Source organism: Rhamphochromis sp. 'chilingali' (assembly GCF_963969265.1).
Source record: "Rhamphochromis sp. 'chilingali' genome assembly, chromosome: 5".
Classification (NCBI taxonomy): domain Eukaryota; kingdom Metazoa; phylum Chordata; class Actinopteri; order Cichliformes; family Cichlidae; genus Rhamphochromis; species Rhamphochromis sp. 'chilingali'.
The window spans coordinates 22,145,759-22,164,400 of NC_137932.1; the positions used below are offsets into that span (position 1 = coordinate 22,145,759).

General features: G+C 42.8%; 1 protein-coding gene across 1 annotated transcript; it reads right to left on the minus strand.

The window, feature by feature from the left end:
* Window positions 1-1,537: 1,537 nt before the first annotated feature.
* LOC308397096 (multifunctional protein CAD-like) lies at window positions 1,538-18,466 on the minus strand (the record flags this gene model as incomplete). Its single annotated transcript, XM_080882816.1, has 15 exons — window positions 1,538-1,691; window positions 1,932-2,026; window positions 2,552-2,653; window positions 2,743-2,898; window positions 2,985-3,110; window positions 4,484-4,696; window positions 4,850-4,924; window positions 5,028-5,221; window positions 5,777-5,915; window positions 6,643-6,732; window positions 6,822-6,962; window positions 7,090-7,280; window positions 7,372-7,573; window positions 17,719-17,951; window positions 18,454-18,466. 15 exons carry the CDS (start codon window positions 18,464-18,466, stop codon window positions 1,592-1,594), a joined length of 2,070 nt encoding a protein of 689 aa, XP_080738942.1. The 3' UTR covers window positions 1,538-1,591.
* Between the last annotated feature and the right edge of the window lie 176 nt (window positions 18,467-18,642).

Below are 18,642 nucleotides of genomic sequence, written 5' to 3' on the forward strand. Positions count from 1 at the left end.
TTAAGATGTTTCTTTAAATCTACAACAGCTTCCTTTTCAAAAAAGTTTACTGACATAGTAAGGAAGTAGCTAGGGACCTCAGTAAGTATGAGCAACAATAGCTTAGGGACAGTTTCTCCAATAAAGAGGATTTCATCATCTGTTCGTCAAAAAGTGCCGTATTAAAAACAATTCAGCAGACCCTCAGAGTGCGGATACAAACTGTTTTCAGCTGTAGAGGTAGAGGTACGCTTCATGTACTTATCAACATACAGTTTAGCTGAGTGGATTAGAGTGCATTGGTGCTTGGGCCTCTTTTATTTAGCACGGTTATACCATTGTGAATTTAGCTATATAAATATACTCTAGAGTCTATCATATGTTTGACATGCAACTAAAAATTAGAAAATATATATTTTTTAAATCAGTAACTTTGCAAATTTAGAGGAAATGTTTTCGGACAACATATGTGTCACATTTTAAACAGGGTTTGAATAATCAGCACTGACATACAGACATTTATGCCCTGGGTATAACAGACATGCTTACCTTGTGAAAGGCCCTTTGATTTCTTGGAGCAGAGAAACACTCTGCATTGTTGCTTTTCTCTATTGTATAAGCAGCGCCTGACTGTCAGAAACGCTCTGTGCGGGTAGCAAAGTCGGCTCCAACGCAAGTTAAAACGAGACTCAAGTTAAAACGATATACCTTGCGGCAGTTGTGAAGTGCTGAGGAAAATACTGTGTGTCTGATGGGGTGTTTTTATATAGGTGGAGCTACTTTCAGTTGATCTCTGAGATGTAGAGATAAAAGAGCACGATGTAAAGAAGAAAGGTGGAAAGCCTTTGGAGACTCTGTTGGACACGGTTTCTGTTGGCCTCTGACATGATAAGATAATGGAAGTAACCATTTGTGAAGAAACACCTTTGGGCTGGGATGCTCTTGATAAGGGAGCCTATTTTGTTGCTTCATGACTTCTTTTGCAGACTGTTGGGAGCCTAGCTGCAACACCCTCTGTCTAACTGTTACAGAGTGTGGCTAGGTGTGAATATGTTTTTTAGAAGTATCACAGTTTATTTCTAAAAGAATACATGTTGTTTGTGGTGCTCTATTTAAAAACTATTAACCTGTGAAACTATTAGAAAAGTGAAATCTTCCTAAACTAGCTAAATTAAATGCTGTGTGGGAATACACGGTTTTTAGAAGTATCACTGTTTATTTCTAAAGGGATACCTGTTATTTGCGGCCCTCTGTTTGAAAACTATTTGCTCCTAAATAGCACTAAAAAAAGCAAAATGCTCCTAACTAGTTAAAATACCCCTAAAGTAGTTAAATTACATCATCTATGTCTAAATAACAGAACTCTGAGACCTATACAATCCTTTAAAAAGAGTTTAATTAAAACACATAATGGTTTCATTAAATAATACGCTATTAAACACATGTGAACTCATATGACCCCTGGACCCACATGCATGTGCAAAAAGTCCGTTCTCGCGCATGTGCACACGCACATGGACGCGGAGGGGGATAGGGGAGGGGGGAAACAAAAGGGGGGGGGGGCAAAAAAGCTATAGGTATATTACTACTGACAAAGAAGCAGCACACTGAGTTATCGGCCCAGTACGGTGGCCAGCAGGGCCATTCGGATGTACATGCCATTCTCCGCCTGACGGAAATATGCCGCCCTCGGGTCTGTGTCCACCTCCACACTGAGAGAAATAAAGAGAAACAGATCATTAGTCCACTTAATCAACACAATAGCAAATAATGTAAGGTGGGTTAAAATAAAATTCAGTTCAAATTTAAGTTAGTTAAAAGAAATCGTACTGAAATTAGACATTGTACACAAAACGTTACATTTCTGCAGCCCATTTAAGGGCTCAAGCAACATTTAAACAACACAGCTGGAACTGATATTGTTGTCAGACATTTGACTGAGCGCGTCTCACCTGATTTCATTGACTCTGGGCAGCGGGTGCATCACCACCATCTTCTGTTTGGCTCCAGTCATGATGTGAGGAGTGAGGACGAACTGACCAAAACACTGAGAGAAACAACAGAGTCACAGTTAAAGATCAAAAATACTCCGGGATCATCCATTCACATGAGACCTGAGCTGATTGGTTCTGTCTGCACCTATGAATGCTTAGCTAAAGGGTTCCACTTCCATATTTCCCCACACGCTTACATCTGTAGAGGGGTGAGGGAACGCCTTCTTTCTCGCATATCTTCTTGTTTTCTTAAGACAATTCTATTTAATAGTTTTGCCTCTAGAAATATTTCATTTGGAAAGAACTTTGTGACGAATAACTGAACAAATCAGCTGCTTTCCACTAAAGATGAACTCCAAATGCAGACAAACTCCAGCTTCACCAGATGGAGTCAGTGGAGTTTGCAGTGCAGAATAGTGGATTAGGGAAAATGTCACCATGAGACCAACTGAACGATATCAAAAACGATTACCGGGCCAGCATGAGGCAGGAAGCACCAGGCCTAACTACAGATGCGCTGTGAGTATATGCAAGTATCTGTGTCACAAAATAAAACCCGTCGGTGAAATGAAACTTACGGCTTTGTACTCCTCCTCAGATGCAAACCTCTCCTTCTGGATCCTCGTCATGTAGAGGACGTCGGTGTCAGGCAGAGCCTCCTCGATGCTGTCAAACTCCTCCTGCAAACAAACATGTTTTTTAAATTAGCAGTTTTTAGTACATATTTGTGAAAACTCCTCTTTGCTGTGTAACCATGTTTAGTCCTCACCTGTTTGATGCCCTTTGAGGCCACGTAGCTGACGATCTCTGCTGGCATGTGGAGGTTTTTGGGAGCCACGTAACGCAGAGTGATGCGGTACTGGGTCAGCAGTTTGGCGAGGGAATGAACCGTTCGGCCATGTTTCAGATCTCCAACCATCGTTATCTGACAGACGCCACAGTTTTAACATGTTTTCATGTAAAGTTTTATTCTGGCTGAAGATTAAATTAAAAAGGAATCATGTCGCTCACCGTCATGCCGTTGACCGTTCCCAGCTCCTCTCTGATGGTGAAGACGTCCAACAGGGCCTGAGTGGGATGCTCCCCGACACCGTCGCCAGCATTGATCAGCGGCTTACGGCACTGACGGGACGCGCTCTGAGAATTGATTTGATTTTATTGATTAGCATTCAAATTCAAATCTCAGTGAAAACAGTGAAAAAAAAACAACAAAAAAAAAAAAACAGTGAAAACAGAACAAAAATCTACCATAAAGAAAGAAAGCATGAGACAAGGCTAATCAAAAGGTATTGGCTGAAGCATTTGCTTATTACGCCAACCCTTTTCACAAAATATCTTTTTGTATGCAGCTCCTGTACACAGGGCTTGAAGAAAATAATAAAACAAAACAAAAACCAAACAAACAAAAAAAAAAAACCAAAGAAAAAAAAACTTTCCACCTTAGATAAGTAACTACATCAAAGCAAAAGAATCAAGAGGTTGTTTTTTTTTCTCCTTTTTGCTCTTTTCATTCTTGATTTATATATTTTTCTATTACTCTATTTTTAAACATGTTTTTAAACAAGGAAAATGAACTACACCTTTTTAAATCACTGTCATAACTATTCCACAGGTTAACTCCTCTAACAGAAACACATCTCTGCTTTATATTTGTCCTTATCTTGTTTTTTTTAAAGAAATCTGTTCCCCTTAAGTCATATTGACTCTCTCTGACTTTGAACAGCTTCTGAGTACTGGGGCAAAGCAAGTTATTTTGTGCTTTATACATTATCTGTGCCATTTTATATTCAACTAAATCATAAAATTTCAGGGTATTCAGATTAATAAACAAAATGTTAGTTGGTTCTATATAGTTTGATTGGTTTATAATTCTTATAGCTCTTTTTTGTAACTTGAAAATATGAAGAGTGTTCGTTTTATATGCATTACCCCATATCTCCAGACAGTAAGTCATATATGGAAGCAACAGAGTACAATAAAGTGTGTATAATGATTTTTTGTTCAGGACATGCTTTGTTTTATAGAGAATAGCAATGGTTTTTGACATTTTTGTTTTCACGTGGTTTATATGAGACTTCCAACTCAGCTTATCATCAATTATCACTCCAAGAAATTTATTTTCGTACACTCTTTCAATTTCAATTCCATTAACCCTTATTTTAGATACATTTTTCATTTGTCTAGTGCCAAAAATAATCAATTTTGTTTTCTTTATATTTAATGATAACTTATTTACATCAAACCAGTTTTTTAATATATTTAACTCCTTTTCCGCTGTAGTCAGAAGCTGTTCTAAGTTTTTAGCTGAGCAGTACAGAGTGGTATCATCAGCAAACAATACGAAGGAGGAGTCACGTGCGTAAGATATTAAAAACTCATCTTCAAACTAAACAAGAATCAAAAAACACACAACAGGGTGCTGCTGCAGTTACTTTTATGACCAATTAGTGTTTATTTTCTTTTACGTAAAGAAAACTTTTAATAAAAAAAAGTATCCATCTAAAATCCACCTCTACTGCTCCAGGTGTTGGGTGACGCAGCACGAGGACGTCAGCGTAGCCACTCATGATCTGGACAGAGTCCGCCAGCGATTCTCCCTTCAGCGAGGAGGAAGTGGCCTCGCTGGAATGGACGACGGAGCCGCCCAAACGCTGCATGGCCGCTGCGAAGGAACTGCTGGTGCGAGTGCTGACCTCATAGAATATGGAGGCCATTACTTTACCCTGAACAGGAAGGCATGAGGAATGAGGGATTACTTTAAGGTACCTCATCATTCTATAACTTTGGTCATGTTTGATACGAACATCCACCATTGTAACAGCACATAACTGAAATTAGTGAATAGTGCAGTAACATGAGGCACGTTTAGGAGATACCTTGAGTATTTCCAGGCTTCGTTCCTTCTGAACCATCAAACGTAAAGTGTGAGCAACATTGAACAGGTGTGAGATCTGAAACAAACGAAGGACACAAAAATAAGCTTTTGTTCAGACCCGAGATCTTGTTTCAAACCTGTCAGCATTCCCAGAGTGTGTTTCATCTTCTTCGGCGTACCTGCTCCTTGCTGAACTGTCTGACAGACAAGATGTGCTGTCCCACCAGTGGGTGAAGCAGAGGAGACATCTGCAGGTGTGACACCTGACCAGGAGGCACCTGTCCTGACCCAGACTGTGGGGACAGCAGCCTGGACAGTGGGGGAGGATGGCTGTACCCGTCAACAGCAGCGGCTGGTGGGAGCATGACCATCTCTGTGGGGATAAGAGTCGCAGTGTATCAATGACTGGAACACAGCAAAGGTGTTTCACTGAGAATCAGCAGGAGAACATCAAACAACTTTAATTAAACTTGTTTTTATACGGCAATGAACAGTTTTGACATACTTGATTAATGGACATACCAGCTGAACATGTGAAATGATATGATAACATCTGCTTCATTTTTTAACCCCTCTTTCAACTTATTGATACCTTTTGCCTAAAGAAGGCTTTAAAAATCCCCTGTTAAGGCCAGTGTGGCGAGAATAAGGCACGGCGGGACCACGGAGTATCATTCGGCGCCATCTTTATTTACATCTCACCACTACACACCCAAACCCCTGAGTCCCCGTGTTTTTAACTAGGCGGGCGTGATTAAGGATGCCGTGCAGGTACGTCCGCCCTCCCTGCACGGCACCGCAGACCACGCCCCACCACAGCCAGGCAGGCTGATAATACACTGGTAGAAACTCTGATAGAAACATTGGGAGAAACCCTCGAGGTAAAACAAAAATCTGCTGTTCCAAAGCATTCTGGGAGCTGTAATACCTGGTGGCAGGCCGGGATCAGAGGCACGGTGGATGCGGGACGGCAGCAGGTAGCGGCTTTCTCCACCAATGCGTCGTGGGCTCGCAGCTCGAGTCCGCACTCCATCCCGGGGTGGAGTTGGACGCCGACGCTCAGGAGTCTGATGGAGCAGAATTAATGTAAACAAAACACATGAAGTAATCCCCACATAGAGGAGTTCAAGAAACACTCAAAACAGTTCTAAGTACAGGCTTTAAATGTTTTTGTTTGTAATTAAACTCTGTTAGCTGTACGTTCAAATTCTGTGAACTTTTTAGATGTCATCTACGCTCATAAGAAAGAAGACCGGGGATATAAGCACCGGAAAAGAGCTTCCTCCAAACGGTGGCGTCTAAGACCTCTTTCTTAGAAATAAAGTGAGGAGCTGCTATTCCTCCACATTTCAAAAGGAACAAGTTGATACCTGCTGTTTGCCTCCTACCAGACATTTCAGGCATGGAAGAAACACCAACTTTAATCACTGATCTGAACCTCTCGATTTTGCTTGCTGTGTCTTTTACAGCATTTTAAACTAATTACATCTAAGAAGTTCTTTTATTCAATTTGTTGAATGAAATTCTAGTGTTTTCTTTCAGTTACGTTTACTTAGCATCAACTAGCCGATATCTGCTGCTGTGTGCACGTTCTTCATGGCTATGGCTGCTAAAGAAGTGTGTTAGTGTTGGCAGATAACTTCACTCTCTTCTTAAATCTGGTCAATTTTGGCTCCAAAAATAATCATGGTGGTGGCCAAAACACCAATGTGATGTAATATTATTGTAGAGTCTTTATCTTACAACAGAAAGCATGAAAGGCAGCTGCATTATTACCGCATTCACTTTTATTACCATTGGAGTTTCTTTGACAGGTTCTGGAGGATGGGTGGAAGAAGTGGGCCAAGTCTTCACATCCTCACCGTAACCTGGAGGCACGAGCACCTGAAGGAGACAGGACACGTACTTTATTAGATCAACTACATTTATTCTCTTTGTTTTCTTGTTCAAAAGCAAAACGCACGAATGCTGACCTGGCCGTCGATGTAGGCCACCTCTCCTCGCAGGACCACGCGGCGGACTTTACCTTTCACCTTCATACCTTCGAAAGGAGTCCACTTAGACTTAGTGAACTGCATGGCCTGAGGAATAACCCACTCCTGCTCCAGGTCCACCTGAAAGACACGTAATTGATAAATAATTAGGAACATATTTCATCAGAGTACGGATAGGCTGCTAATTACTGCATCAAAATAATGTCTCCTTAAAATGAATTCCCTTTAATTGTGTTTGTCTGTTTACCTCCACGTAGGTGTTTTCCTGAACGGGCAGGTTGAAGATCCTGCGTGGATTGTCATAAAGACGTCTGGTAATATCATCCAGAGTCAGACGTCCATCACTGACGGCGGTGAGCAGCAGAGGCAGCATTGTTTCCAGACCGGGGTAACCAGGAGGAGGACGCTCACTGTTCTTCTCGTCTACAGAGTGAGGAGCTAGCAAAACAAAACAAAAACCGTACAGTTCAGGAAGGTCGAAGACAAGTCTGTCTGCATGATTGGTGACAGAAAATGAATGCTCTCTGACCGTGGTCTGTAGCAAAGCAGTTGATAATGTCCAGATTTTCCCAGAGTGTCTCCATGTCCTCGCGTGTTCCCAGCATGGGTCGAACCTGCGCTCGACCGTCGCCGATCTGCGCCACATTGTCCTCACATAGGAAGAGGTGGTGAGGGGCGACCTCGCATGTGACCTGGATGCCCTTCTGCTTTGCAGCTCGGATTACCAGGATCTGAAAACCATTAAGAAGTATTAAAACTGTAGGAAAGAATCCAAAAAATTAAGATAAGATGCACTTTAACAGCCGAAGCACCAAACACCAAATAGCACCGAGGCTCCAACTGCTCAACCAGGTTCAAAGGTTCAGCAGCAACCAAGATGGCGGCGCGCAGACGCAGCGGCCCGGAGCTCCTACACTTTTGCACTTTTGGTGGTACTGTGTATTATTTCACACAGTCTGGGGTTACTTCAATACAACAGAGATGATCTACTACAACTAAGCCGTGGAGATCTTCAACTAACATCCGAGTATCTCATCCCCCCGGAGATCGTTAAGCAACCCCCGGGGCTACCCGCAACAGCAAGCCGCAGGAGGAGACGTTGCGAGCGGAGGCAGAAGAGAGGCAAGCGGGGAGGCCTGTGGGCACGGCTAAAGACTAGTCCGTTTAAACCACCACTCCCGATCATATTCCTCTCCAACGCCCGTTCAATCCGTTACAAACTGGATGAAATACGACTGCAGATCGCCACTCGACGGACTTTTAATAACTGTTCGTGCATGATTTTCACTGAAACCTGGCTGGACAGCGCCATTCCCGATGCGGCTATCAATCTAGCAGGCCGCACCGCCTATCGAGCCGACAGGTCTGCGGACTCGGGTAAGAAGACTGGCGGGGGGCTGTGCATCTATATTAACAACCTTTGGTGCACGAACGTCACGGTAACGGAAAAACTGTGCAGTACGGAGGTAGAACTGTTGGTGTTAAAGTGCCGTCCATTCTATCTCCCTCGGGAATTTTCTGCCGTTTACATCTGCGCTGTTTACATTCCACCAGATGCTAATGCTAAGCTAGCGTTAGCACAATTGAGCAGCAGCATCAATAACAGCCTGGTAGCACACCCGGACAGTGTCTTTATTGCGGCTGGGGATTTTAACCACGCGGACCTGAAATCTGTACTTCACAATTTCCACCGTAATGTGAAGTGTGCTACCAGAGGAGATAGAACGTTGGACCAGGTGTACACCAACATGGCGAATGCGTACAGAGCCCAGGCTTATCCCCACCTGGGTCAGACCATCTCTCCCTTCTGCTACACCCAATATACACACAAAAGATCAAGAGCACTGGGATTACAACCAAAACCGTGAGAACATGGCCGCAGGATGCTATTCCGATGCTTCAGGACTGTTTCCACTGCACAGACTGGGATGTATTCAAGGTGCAGGACACTGACAATCGTGTCGCATTGGACAGTTACACCTCCACTGTCTTGGACTACATCTGTTTCTGTGTGGACAATGTAACAACTTGGAAACGATTCCGTGTGTTCCCTAATAATCCACCCTGGATGACACACGGAGTTCAACAACTTATTCGAACAAGGAACAACGCTTTCAAATCCGGGGACCAGGAGGCATACAGTGCTGCCAGGGCCAACCTGAGAAGAGGCATCAAGACTGCCAAGCAGCAGCACAGGAGGCGTATCGAGGCCAGGTTTGAGAACAACACAAACCCAAGGCAGGTCTGGGAGGGCATCAGGGCTATCACGGACTACAAAAGAAGAACACCATCACCCTCAGCCGACAGTTCTACTCTGGCTGAGGATCTAAATCTCTTTTATGCCCGTTTTGACAGGGAGAACACCGACCCTGTCCTGTCCCCTCTCCCCTCAACCGACCCTGCTCCGGTCCTGAGCACTCATGAGCTGAGGCGTGTGTTCCGGAGCATTAACACCAGGAAGGCGGCCGGGCCGGATGGAGTGCTGGGCCGGGTGCTAAAAGACCTGGCGGACGTCTTCACCTCTATATATAACACCTCGTTGTCCTGTTCACTGGTACCATCCTGTTTCAAAGCAGCAACCATCGTTCCCATCCCAAAACAGTCAAATGTCACATGTCTGAACGATTTCAGACCTGTGGCACTCACCCCCATTCCCGCCAAATGCCTGGAGAGACTGGTCATTAACACTAGCATCCCCAGGCTTCTACCTTTCTACCTATAAAACCCGAGAGCAGTCAAATGGTGGAAGTGGAAGCTAAATTGGCTAGTCATTCATATGTATATTAGGTCGTTACCTAGGAATTCTGGAGGGAGGGGAGTGGGGGTGAGTGATTGAGGGGGTGGGGGAGTGGAGTGTTTCAGTGTTTCAGTTTGCCATCTTAGGGAGAAATCAACACATGTCCTTTGTATGTCCTTTGTTGCTGACATTTATTGATAAAAACAGTACAAAAAACCAACCATTTGTACACATATTTACAAATGGCCTGCTGAGTGGTGCATGGAGCATGTTCATTGGTTCATGGACCTCCCTGAACTAATGGCATTTATGGCAGCAACAAAAGCGGTGAGCTTCCTTTTGTGTTTCATCTTGATGCATTCTCAATCATCCAGGGAAACAAATCTCCAAAAGTCACCAACTTGGAGTGTTTCAGTTTGCCATCTTAGGGAGAAATCAACACATGTCCTTTGTATGTCCTTTGTTGCTGACATTTATTGATAAAAACAGTACAAAAAACCAACCATTTGTACACATATTTACAAATGGCCTGCTGAGTGGTGCATGGAGCAAGTTTTGGGTGGCTTGCGACCTAAAATCCAAGTACACAGATGCAAAAAAAATCAGGCCACTGTGCGATGTGTTCACTGCTACAGGTACACATGTGGTAAATGCAGACGACAGATACCGTGGCAGTGCCAGGATTGTGAGTGATTGCTGAAAATGTTGAAATGTACTCACTCACTTTTTATCATTATTTGTAAATATGTGTACAAATGGTTGGTTTTTTGTACTGTTTTCATCAATAAATGTCAGCAACAAAGGACATACAAAGGACATGTGTTGATTTCTCCCTAAGATGGCAAACTGAAACACTCCACTCCCAAACCCCCTCAATCACTCACCCCCACTCCCCTCCCTCCAGAATTCCTAGGTAACGACCTAATATACATATGAACGACTCCAGCATTTGACTGACTGCTCTCCGGCTTTTAAAGGTAGAAACGCAAAATGATGACTCCGCAGGGGTCTAAGGTAGAAAACCAAAATGACTGCTCTCCGGGGGTCTATTAATTAGAAGAAAATTACACCAAAACTGAATAGAAATACATTTTAATTTATGATTACTATATCACGAGCAACAGTATTGATGCAGATTCTGTCATTTATCAAAACCAACATCCTTTTATAAAAAATGAAATGAAAATTTAAATACACGTCTAGACTGAAGTAAAACAAAGAACCAATCATTTTTAGTAAAATTACTTTAGCATCTGTTTTATATCTAACATTTAACCAATTATAAAAGTTGATACCGATGACTGAACAGCAACTGGAATTGATTTTGATGATGATCATTGCAGTCAGATGGAAGTAGCAGAGTCTCCAATATTTTCAGACTTTATTGTAACATGATCTTCTTTGTTATCAAAATGTACCTGTAGAAAAAAAAACCCCAAACAAACCAAAACCAAAATAAGATGCATCAGATCATAAATTATGTAATAATGATAAATACATTGTTGTAATTATCTTTAGTTTCCATTATAAATCTTTTCTCTTCTTTTGTGTTTTTGAATATTTGGTACTTTTCTCAGTGTTTTCCGCCAATCTGTGCTTTACTGTTTGTTTGGTATCTATTGTTTCTTCAGTTAGTCAGTTACTTCCTGTTTTATTTTGAAGGCTAATTTATCACGTGCCTTTTTGTGCCTTTTTCTACCTTTCTTTATTCCTCTTCCTATCATGTGGACGTTGTAAGTTTCCTTTGTCCTTTTCTCCTGTTGAATACCATTTTCACTCAATTTTGTTCTCCTTATGTTGTGTCTAGCTTTTTACTTTTCCGCTACCACTGAGCAGCCTTTTTTTGTTAACTTGTAATTTCTAGTTCAAGTTGTTGAGTTTAGTTGTACTTACTGTGGTTTTATCCATCAGTGTTTTGTTCCCTAAAATGAGAGAAGGAAGTCAATTCCAGTTTAAAATAAAAATGAAAATTTATTCAAACTTATCATTTTTAAATTTACCTTTAACTTCTATCCATATTTTGACTGTTACAGCAGTTATTAAAAGTGTTGCTAAACCCACAGAGACAACAATGGGCCTCAAAGAAACAGAAAAATCTGTAAAAAGGATTAAAAAAAAGATTTTGGTTGCAGTTTCCTGTTTAGTGCAAATGTCTTAAAATATGTCTTAAAATAATCCATCCATCCATTCGCTTCTGCTTATCCTTTTCAGGGTCGCGGGGGGTGCTGGAGCCTATCCCAGCTGTCATAGGGCGAGAGGCAGGGTACACCCTGGACAGGTCGCCAGTCTGTCGCAGGGCCAACACACAGGGACAGACAACCATTCGCACTCACTTTCATTCACACATTCACACCTAGTGGCAATTTGGATTATCCAATTAACCTATCCCCACAAGCTGCATGTCTTTGGACTTCAAAAACTTGAAATCCATCCAGTAAATGATTATGAGCTCACCTGTGTCTTGGCCAGAGCGCTGATTGCTGATGAAGGTAAACTGCTGCACTTCTCCTGTGCCAGTATCAGTCACTTCACATTTCACTGAGTTATATTTTAATGAGTATAATTCATGGGATTTTGGAAAAGACACAGTGGTGGAGCAGTCAGTCTGCATGGTCAATACTTCTTTGTTATCTTTGTCCACATCTTGACCGTCAATCAGCCACTTCACTGTGTGATGACACTCTTCATATGGCAGCACAGAGCAGTTTAAAATTGCCTTACTATTGTCTTTATGTTCATTCACTGGTGAAGATGGAGATAATGTGAGAGAAAGAAATTAAACAACCACATTGCTGGAATCTTTATGCCTGAAGTTTCAGTTTGAGCAGACAATATTTTTTTTAAGTGTAAATACTCACAAGTAATAAGAGAGAGATCAACCACCAACTGATGAAGTAGAGAGTGTTGCGCTTGTTTTTCCCCCAACTTGTATTGCTGACAAAAATAAAGACCAACATCCTCAGCTGTGAGCTTCTTTATAACCAGAGAACAGTTTACAGCAACAGTCAGTCTGTCTGATTTAGATTTGGCATATTCACCAATTTCCCCAAACCTGAACAGCTCTGCTGTTGGTTTGTTTCTTGAAGCAAAGGCCCACATTGTATTGTTACAGGTATTCTGGTTATCCATCGCATTCAGACAAAGCAGAGTGACGTCATCTCCGAGTTTCATAACAATGGATGTTACATTTGCAGTTCTTGCTGACAGGATTGGAGAGAAATAAGAAAGTAAGTTAAATACAAAAGTTGTTTTTTTTTTAAAGAAAAAGAATTAAGATAGTTTAGACACAATATTATGCACGTGTCCAACACTCTTTTTTGTAGAACAATGCTTTTTTATGCCACACATATTTCCTTTTCCAAAAGCAGCACTGTAGACCCTGTGTAGGCGCCTAGTGTTATTTTTTCCTTTATTTCTTTTACTTTCTTATATTATTCATATAATTATCCTTGTGGGTATTATGCTAAAGTGGACAGGGAGTGAAGACCAGGTTGGCAAAAGATGGGAAAAGAAAATGAAGGAATAGAAAAAATAAGGGACAGAAGGGTTAGGGGGAAACCCTGAAGGGAAACAAAAGGGGGATAGTTAGATAGGGAAACGTCGATGATGAAGCAAACATCAGCACTTGCTGTGTCTCCAAGTGCTGCATCTGTAACAAAATACAAAATATCAAACCTGAAAGACAAAACAGAGAAAGGTACACAAGCAAACATGTCATTTTGCTGTGTGTTTAGGTGGGTGGGAAACTGCAACAATGCTCGCCTATAAGAGCCCCAGGTGGGCAGAGAATGACTGAGGAAACCCCAGACCTGAGGCCACACATCAGGATGATGTGCGTCCACCCCAGAAGGAGGAGGCCATGGTGGAGTTTGCATAGCCAAGAGCAGCAGTGTCAGGGAACCGGAAGCAGCAGGCAAACCTCCCACCACAGAAGCCTTAAAGAGGGATAAGTATGGGTTTGCCTGACTCACACAGCCCAAGAGTACAGGCATACCATGGTATTGTTTGCTGTGCACTATTTATAATAATGAAGTGGATTACTGTGCAGTAGATGAAAACATAGCACAAATTTGATTACAAATATGAGTCTGAGAGAAGGCGACTGATTCAGAACCTTAGTAAAATGGAAGTTAAAGAGGAACGCATTTGGCTTCCATGCAAAAAGAATTGAAAAAGTGAAAAATATTCTGACAATTGCGAAAATGGAAAACATTTTCATATTTGGCTGGGCTGGTTGTCTTTGAGGATAAGTGACAAAAGATCTCGTGAAGAGCCATAAAGACACCTGGTATAAAACAGTATAAAAATCTGCCAGAAAATCTGAATAAGCAAGTAATTTAAAGTAGCAGTTTTTTTGGGTTTTTTTGAGAAACACTCTACACATATCTTATTTACCTTAAGACACATATGAAACCCACACTGTGGGCTTGGGTGGGGTTAGGTCTGGGCACACCTGAGGCTAGCACCATGGAAAATGTATACAGTTATGTATCTGACAATGACCAAAACACTTCTCCAAGGCAACAAAAGAGTTTGCTGAACTTCAGTCCTACTGACAGGGACGTGCAGAGGGGGGGGGCTAGAAGGGCTTGAGCACCCGCCCCTTTCCTGATGAGTGCCCAAAGTGCCCTTTTGTTGAGGCAACTTTTAAATTTTTTTTATTTATTTATTTTTATGTGTGTGTGCGTGCGGAGTCCTGTCTGTGCCCCTCAACAATAATATTTAACTATTAATCACAGTTTTGCTAAATAAAAGGATCTGGCTTGCATCAGTCACATGATCACATTTAACCAATGATCGCCCTCGACGGCAGAACGCGCTGGTTACGACCCGGGAACAAGCTCACAAAGAGCACGCGCATTTTTTGCGGTCCGGAGCTGTAGGAGAAACACAAGTTAACTCAGAGACACAGACTGATGCGACAAAACCAGTAAGTAGGTGTACAGCGTACACTGTAGTGCAGTAGTTCCCAAACTACCGTACGCGTACCCTCGGGGGTACGCAAGTGGCTGTAGGGGGTACGCGTGGGTTGGGGTTGGAGTGGGGATCAAAAGTTTTAAAAGCCGAAATTTGCGCTAATGCAGTTTTTTTTGCCTGTCAAATACATGACTATATACCACCCTCTGGTGTTCAGCAAAAAAATAGCTCTGACAAAATACATGGGCGTGATTTGCCCAAATGACTGACACCTAACAGTTGAAGTTGCCTCCAAGCATTCAGTGCAGCGCGAAAATGGACAAGTGGTTAACAAGAAAAAAAGGCCCTACCACAGAGACACCGGCCACAACAACCAATAAGCTCATATCTGAAGATGCATTTTCCAGTGACCGCACAGGTGATTGTTCAACAACAATGTGTTCGTCAGATTTGGATGCTAGCAGTGCTAGCAGGGATGTATCTGTGGTTACTAGCCAAGTGGCTAGCATAGCTGGAGCCAGCCATGTGGAAAGTGATGAAGTGTCTGATGCGGAGCGTCAAAGTGGGAGAAAGCATGACAGCACGGACTGTAACACAACCTCATCAAAGAAGCGCAAATATGATGACAATTATATTTCGCTGGGGTTTACGTGTATAAATATTGGTGGATTTCCCCGGCCACAGTGTGTTATTTGTGCAAAAGTATTGTCTCAGAACTCAATGAAACCTTCACTTTTGCGCAGACATTTAGAGACAAATCATCCCCATTTGAAAAATAAACCAAGGGAATATTTTGAGCGACAGCTAAAATCACTTTCAACAAGTAAAACCTGCATTCAGGTGCCAGATCTTATGAATAAAAACAGACTACAAGCATCTTACATGGTCAGTTACAGAGTGGCTAAAAACAACAAACCCCACACTATTGTGGAGGACCTCATTCTCCCTGCTGCTTTAGATATGGTAGGGACAATGTTGGGGGAAAAGGCAAAAAAGACGATACAGTCCATTCCATCATCAAACAATACTGTCTTACGGCGCATCAATGCAATGTCAGAAAATGTTTTACAGCAGCTACTTCTGCGCATACGCCACAGTGAATGTTATGCAATACAGCTAGATGAGTCCACGGATGTGGCTGGCCTGGCGCATCTTCTCGTATATGTGCGCTACATTCATGAAGGAACCATCAAGGAGGACATGCTGTTCTGTAAACCGCTGGAACAAAGGACAACTGCCGCAGATATTTTTCAAAAGCTGGACACATTCATGAACACACATGGACTCGTGTGGGACAGATGTGTTGGCATCTGTACTGATGGCGCACGGGCCATGACTGGGAGACACGGAGGTGTGGTTTCGCGTGTGCAAGCAGTCGCGCCAGATGCCTCCTGGGTACACTGCAGCATCCACCGAGAGGCTCTTGCTGCAAAGGGAATACCTGTCCGTTTGAAACATGTTTTGGACACGAGTGTAAAAATGGTTAACTTTGTGAAAGCCAGGCCGCTGAACTCCCGCTTATTTGCTGCGTTGTGCAATGAGATGGGCAGCGAGCATGAGACATTATTACTCCACACAGAGGTTCGCTGGCTATCTAGAGGGAAAGTGCTGACCCGTTTCTTTGAGTTGAGGGATGAACTTAAAGTTTTCTTCAGTAACCATCCCTTTGAGCTGTCTGAACATTTGCATGATGAAGAGTACCTTACCTGCCTGGCTTATCTGTGTGATATATTTTCTCGTCTGAACGAGCTCAATCTCGGATTACAAGGCGTTTCTGCAACTATATTCAATGTTCAAGATAAAGTTGAGGCCATGATAAAGAAGTTAAACCTTTGGAAGAACTGCTTGGATACAAACAACACTGAAGTCTTTCCTGTGCTGCATGATTTTCTGTGCTCTAATGATCTCACACTATCTAAAAGTGTAAAGCGCGAATGTAACGTGCACCTTGAGGAGCTGGCGGTGCAGTTACGCCGATACTTCCCAGAGACGGACGGCTCAAATGATTGGATACGTCACCCGTTCACCGCCGTGCCTACTTCGTTATCACCGTCTGACCAGGAGAGCCTAATTGAAATCGCCACAGATGGATCTCTAAAAGTTGAACACACTCAAAAGAACCTGGCGGATTTCTGGATAGGGCTGCGCACTGAACAGCCCGCGCTGGCTAAGCGCGCTGTCAAGACTCTGATGCCTTTCGCCACCACATACTTATGCGAAAAGGGATTTTCTGCTTTAACAAACATGAAAACAAAATACAGAGCAAGACTTTGTGTGGAAAACGATTTAAGACTCAGCCTTTCCCAAATTGAGCCAAACATTGAAGAGCTGTGTGCCTCTGCTCAAGCACATCCATCACATTAAATAAAGTTCTGTTTAATGAAAGTTCATGGCCTTTATGCTCTCGACAAAAAAGTGAATTCTAATAAATCCTTTGATACACTGCTAGTATTAAGTAGTAAAGTTTGTTATTAAAACTCTGTCATTACTAAAAAATATTGATAAATTCATTTGGTGGTGAGAAATAATCGACTGTGCAGTATTTATCTTTATGCATGCGATATTGCAATGTATTTATAGACACTAATTAAGAGTCGTTCGTAGTAGGGGGTATGCGGCTGAGGGTGACATGTCTCAAGGGGTACGTGGCTGGAAAAAGTTTGGGAAGCACTGCTCTAAGGCTTTGTAAGTTTAATAGTGAGCTTTACAAGATTGATTTTCGTGCTAAAAGCTGGCACAGAACTAAGTTCGCTTATGACCACTAGAGCTGGAAACAACCTCAAGCAATCCTAAGGCTAATCAGCACGGCTAGCATTGTTAAATGTTGTCATTGCTAACATATAGCTGTTTAACAGCATAGTGAGTAGCGAGAACGCTAAGTTATTGTTAGCTTTTAAAAGAAAAATGTTGGCAACCGTAACCATGGCCTGCGGAGTGGTGTCGTCTGCAAATTTGATGATGATGTTGCAGGGGTGCGTAGGGGTGCAGTCGCTGGTGTAGATGGGGTATAATAATGGACTCAGCACACATCCCTGTGGTGAGCCAGTGCTGAGTGACAGGGTGGATGATTGCTGGGTGCCAACCTTGACTGACTGTGAACGGTCTGTGAGGAAGTTTTTGATCCATGCACATGTGGAGGGGGGGAGTCCAAGTTTACCAGCTTGTCTATAAGAATGTCTTGGATGATAGTATTGAGCTGAAATCAATGAAGAGCATCCTTACTGATGTCCCAGGATTCTCCAGGTGATGCAGAGCGGAGTGGAGAGCAGTGGAAATTGCATCCTCTGTGGACCTATTTGCCTTGTAGGCAAACTGGTGGGGGTCGAAGCTGGGTGGGAGGCAGTCCTTTATGTGTTTTAGGACCAGCTTCTCAAAGCACTTTGCAACCACTGGAGTCAGTGCGATGGGTCTGTAGTCACTGAGGCTACTGATGGTGGTGGACTTGGGGACTGGGACTATTGTTGACAATTTCAGGCAGTGAGGGACAGTGGCATGTGTCAGGGAGAGGTTGAATAGTCTGGTGAACACAGGAGCCAGCTGGTCGGCGCAGGCCTTGAGCACTCTACCAGCAGCTTTAATGACACCACTCCCAAGACTTGTCTCAATTTTCAGTTTTGTGCCTCCTCATCTCAGAATCAGAATCAGAATGGGTTTTATTGCCAAATGTTGAGCAGGTTTACAACATTAGGAAATTGCTGCGGTGCTTCAGTGCAAACATGCTGTCATAAATTGCGCTTAAATAGACATGAAAAAAATAAAAGTAAGAATAAGAATTAAAAGTGCTACGTAGAAAGATACATGCATGAGATATACATGAGATATATACATGAGAATAAGAATTCAAAGTGCTACGTAGAAAGATATATACATGAGTGCAGGTGGTGATCAGTGCCAAAACATGGAATCATGCAGTGAACACAGCGTAGGGTCATGAGTTAGTGGTGGGGACAGTCGTACGTTTATTGTTCATGTGTCCAACAGCAGAGGGGAAGAAACTGTTCTTATGGCGAGAGGTTCTGGTGCGAATGGACCGGAGCCTCCTGCCTGAGGGGAGCAGGTCAAACAGACTGTATCCAGGGTGAGAAGGGTCAGCTGAGATCCGAGCTGCACTCCGCAGTGTCCTGGAGGTGTGCAGGTCTCCTGTGT